Here is a 5102-nt window from a genome sequence, read left to right as displayed (position 1 = left end):
CGATGTTGTGTGCACGATGTTATTGCTGAAAACGGAGGGGGGGAAATATTTGTTTCTCTAAATACCCGGCTATGTGTAAATGTGGCATTTGACTATTAAATTAGAATTGACTGTATCTGAGTCACCGTGCCATTCTTCATCTCTCAAACAGTTAATTAGTCCTGGATAAATACATTTAATTATAATGTTGTGTCACAACGTATGGAACACTATGGACACTATAAAATCCTGATGTCTTTACCAGCCGCTTTGATTAACATTTAGTTTGCCATTATCTTGTATTATTTTTCTGGCAGATTCATTGGCAAGACAGCCAGTGCTGTCAACAAAGGTCTGCGCATTGCTTTGTTTTTCTTTGTTTCATCTATCCAACTCTCTGTACTTGACTTAACGCAAATGTCAGAGCAGAAGGAAAACCCTATTATTAAAATGTCCCTTTTCCTAAAAGATGATACTGATGTGTAAGTCAGGGCTGTAAATCTGAATGCACTGCACAGTACATTGGTGAGGATGACGTAGTTGTAAAAGAGCAGACCTTGAAACCAGGGAGATACACTTACACCATCAAGTCAATTAAAGTGTATTAAAAGAAAACCTTGAAACAACTCTTGGTTCTCAGTTTAGTTTACAGCAGCATCAGGAAGCTGTTGCCATTGAAAAAGCTCTTAAAAACAACTGTATGCTGGCACCACATCACCAAATGACAACATTAGTAACTGGCTGGTGAACATACTGGAACATTTGGCAGCTGTAGAGCTAGATTTCCATTCCATCCTATTATTTATTCTGTCCAACCACTCCCACCTGCCCTACAGTACCCCCATTCCCAACACCTGACCATTCCCACCCACATGCTCCCCCTTTTCCAATTACCTCACTACTTTTGCAATCTATCAGCCCATTTCAGCTCTGTCTTTGTCAGATTGTCTAGTTTGCATTCGTCCCAGCTTTGCAGCCTTAGTTCTGTCTGCCTCCTTCAGTCTGCCTGACCCACCGCCTGATCCACGGATTCATGATTCTCATTCACCTAACCCTTTATTGGATGAGTTCGCCTGATCTGACTGTGTACCAGGATTTTACCCTTACCTGTTTTCAGGTAGGAGTCAAGTAAACAAGAACTTTTATCTTAACCTGTCTGCCTGTGAGTTGTGCTTTTGAGTTCAAGCTTGCTGTATTTCTGAGCAATTAGACTTTTCCTTTTGATACTTTAAAGGTCCAGTGTGAACATTTAGGAAATAATGCTCATAGGCCACTCACCTTAAAATCCAATTTTGAATGAGCACAGAGAAACTTTCCACTTTCATCAGATGAATGTGAAAACATCCTTCTAGTGTCAAACTCTGCACATACATTACTGCACACTGAAATCCAACAACATCCAATTCTAGGAACAAGAAGGAAAACATAGTTTTGAGTGGAAGGGGATGTTAAGTTGAATATATGAGTACTTCTTCTACCACAGCTGTTCACAATTAGTTTTTAATTAGTGTAATGTAAAATGAGTCATTTGTAGTGGCGCAGAGAATTTTAACCAACAGAGCTTCCTTAGCTAAGGAGCCAGATATTGTTCTCAAGAGTTAGTAGAGACCAAAGCAGAGCTAAAACAAGAGCTAATATTGGATTCATTAGGTGGGCAGAAACACGACTCAAAATCAAAGCTTATGTTGCTCTAATGTGTTAACCAAAACTACATTATACGCCGATGATATTTCAGTGCTGTGTCCGTCAGCTTACTGAGTTTTTAATCAATTAATTCAACTTTAAATATAAAACTACAAATAATAAGAATAATTCTATGTATCCACTTTATCCACATTTAATATGTTTAATGTTTTTACTGTTAGTTTGAAACCTAAGACATCTCATTCTATTCCATATATGCACCAATAATGCACCTTAAATCCATTCATTTTTAAATTTGCCCATTAATGTGCGTCAAGCCAAGCTTTGCTCCTCCTCCCACCTTATCAGCAAGCGGATAGGACAGAAAACTACCAGGAGGGTTCAGGGGGTGTGTGTGTCCCTGGTATAATAGCAGAGAGAGAGACAGAGAGAGAGAGAGGAAAGACCACATTAGCTTGCTAAGGGATGTTCTGCCTGCACTCGCACAGAGAGATCAGAGCGTACTAGTTCACTGTCTCATTTTCCTGCTCACTGTTAATCAGTCTCACACACACTCCTTTTCTTCTCGCACCTTTCTGTGTTTCTGGCTCCCTCCTTCCACTTATCTTTCCTACATCATTTCCAGGGAACATTTATTTTAACTTCATGCTATTACATTTTCTCCAGAGTGGAGAGATGAGAGGGGAGCGATGGGATTGTTTTTGGCTCAGAATCATAACAGCAGCAGATGTTTGAAGAAAATTCCCTTTCTTGGCAATCTTGAAAGGTGAAAAAGGAAGAAGGAACACCAGCAAAGATTTTTTCATTCTCTCTCAAGGGTGCCGAGCTTGTCCTCCAGATAATGAGGCTGAGAAGCACACATGTTGAGATTTTAACACTGCCCAGCCAGATGGACAAATAACAACGGACAAAGAAGCCTTAACTCAAGAGGACTGGGAATTTAAAAGGAGAAATTATGAACACCACAGAAGCCCATGGATTGATCCATGGCTACCATAACCGGAGCCAAACCTCGGGCATTTTGCCACTTGACAAAGACTTATCAGCCGAGGAGAAAGACTCGTCTGCAGGATGCTATGAACAGCTGCTGATTTCCCCAGAGGTTTTCCTCACTCTGGGCATTGTCAGCCTGCTGGAGAACATCCTGGTTGTTGCTGCTATCGTCAAAAACAAGAACCTTCACTCGCCCATGTACTTCTTCATCTGTAGCCTCGCTGTTGCTGACATGCTCGTCAGTGTCTCCAATGCCTCTGAGACTATTGTGATAGCGCTCATCAACGGAGGCAAGCTGACCATCCCCGTCCAGTTGATCAAAAGCATGGACAATGTGTTTGATTCTATGATCTGTAGTTCTCTGTTAGCATCCATCTGCAGCTTGCTGGCCATCGCGGTCGATCGTTACATCACTATCTTCTATGCGCTGCGATACCACAACATTGTCACCCTGCGGAGAGCAATGTTGGTCATCAGCAGCATCTGGACATGCTGCATTGTGTCCGGCATCCTGTTTATCATCTACTCAGAGAGCACCACAGTGCTCATCTGCCTCATCACCATGTTCTTCACCATGCTGGTGCTCATGGCGTCACTGTACGTCCACATGTTCCTGCTGGCCCGTTTGCACATGAAGCGCATCGCAGCATTGCCAGGGAACGCGCCCATCCATCAGCGGGCCAACATGAAGGGCGCCATCACCCTCACCATCCTCATCGGGGTGTTTGTGGTGTGCTGGGCGCCCTTTTTCCTCCACCTCATCCTCATGATCACTTGCCCCAGGAACCCCTATTGCACCTGCTTCATGTCCCAATTCAACATGTACCTCATCCTCATCATGTGCAACTCTGTCATTGACCCTATCATCTACGCCTTTCGCAGCCAAGAGATGAGAAAAACCTTCAAAGAGATTTTCTGCTGCTCACACGCTCTCTTGTGCGTGTGAGCTGCCTGTTAAATGTGAGCAGCAGCTATGACCCTGACAACCAAAATCTGCAAGTTAAATTAAACTTGTCCAACAAGGACTTTGAGGTTTTGAGCGGTAATCCTTGTGGACTGACGTGACTCTGTTGTGCCCTGTGCTCTCACAGTCAGCTATAAATGATTGATAAGTAGGGGACTTGCCTATGGTTTCATGAGTCAGGCTTCTAAAGAGGTAGGTTTACAAACACCTTGTAAAATAGAGTACCGCTCTGTAGAAAATTGCTCATTTGTTTTGTAGTCAACGCTGTTCTGAAGTGTTACCAGCATGTATATTTAATACACATGGTCAAAATGTGATTCATTTACAAATCCTTTCTCTTTCTCACTCTGAAATCTTGTCTATATTCCTACGACACTTATCTTGTAGTTCACGCCGAAAGAATATCAGAAATACCATGCTTATCTTAAAGAACTTTATGTATCTACATGGATTATGGTATGAAATGTCATTGGCATTGCAACCAGAACCTAAATGCCAGAGTGCATGTGCTCTACTGTATTTGATATACTGGATCTCTAACAGAGAGATTGATATAGTATATGACAGACTACCTCCATGTTCAAAGGGTGTAATCCACCTCATAACAGTATTTCATAAGAGTATTTCGCACACTGCAAGCAAAGATATGTATATCCCTGGCACATGCTCTGTTTGCTTTGCATTATTATGAATGTAAAGGAATATCTGTAACATTTACTTTTCATGAGATAAATTATTACACCTTAGTGATTTCCCTTGTATGTTATGTGCCATTCATGAAGGAAGAGATCATGGGAAGCACAGGGAACATCTTGCTCAACTAAAGTGTGTTTTTTTGGTAGAGGTAAAACTATCAGCAAAGAAATCTAACACACATTTCAAACTGACTACTCTGTAGAAGAGATGTTGCCTGTGATCCTCAAACTGTCCTAATGGGATGAGAGCACTGAGATCTAGCTAGATTATTTTGGAAATCACAAAACAAGAGCACAAATAAAGAATATCACATTTCAGCTCTTTGCTGATCTGCTGTTTCCCATTTTTAACTCGCTCTTTTACTCACAGACTGTTTTCTGATGCTTGTGCTTAACATTTATTGACTGGGATCTAAAATGGAGGGTAGTACAATTGTAAAATCACTAATTGGGTTAAAAGGGGACATACACATTTACAAATAATGATATATCCTGGGTACAGAATGAGCTTAACTACAGAGAAAGTAAATCATTTAGAGCTTGACTTTAAAATGGGGAAATGAGGAAAATGCCAGTCAATTTCTCAGGCACAAAAATGGCAATTAACAAGCATTTATTTGCATTTTAAAGACAAATGGGGAAACAATTCAGGGTGGAATAAAACCGTATTTATTCTAGTGTGTATTCCCAGTTTTTGTCTCCTTGATGGTAATCTCACACCCAACCTGATCAGGGATAGACCATATAGACCATCACCTCTGATTTTCCCTTTTAAACAGAGCAGCAGAAAAAAAGATGAAGTAACTTTAATTTCCGCAAATCATTAT

General features: G+C 41.1%; 1 protein-coding gene across 1 annotated transcript; it reads left to right on the top strand.

Moving 5' to 3' along the window:
* Positions 1–2578: 2578 nt before the first annotated feature.
* Positions 2579–3562, top strand: mc4r (melanocortin 4 receptor). Its single transcript, XM_035653096.1, has one exon. The coding sequence runs from the start codon at positions 2579–2581 to the stop codon at positions 3560–3562; it is 984 nt and encodes a 327-aa protein (XP_035508989.1).
* The last annotated feature ends 1540 nt before the right edge of the window (positions 3563–5102 follow it).

The sequence above is a fragment of the Morone saxatilis genome, unplaced genomic scaffold, assembly GCF_004916995.1.
Source record: "Morone saxatilis isolate NCDOM2014 unplaced genomic scaffold, NCSU_SB_2.0 Contig0, whole genome shotgun sequence".
In the NCBI taxonomy this organism is placed as follows: Eukaryota; Metazoa; Chordata; class Actinopteri; family Moronidae; genus Morone; species Morone saxatilis.
This window is presented reverse-complemented; position numbering and strand designations above follow the sequence as displayed.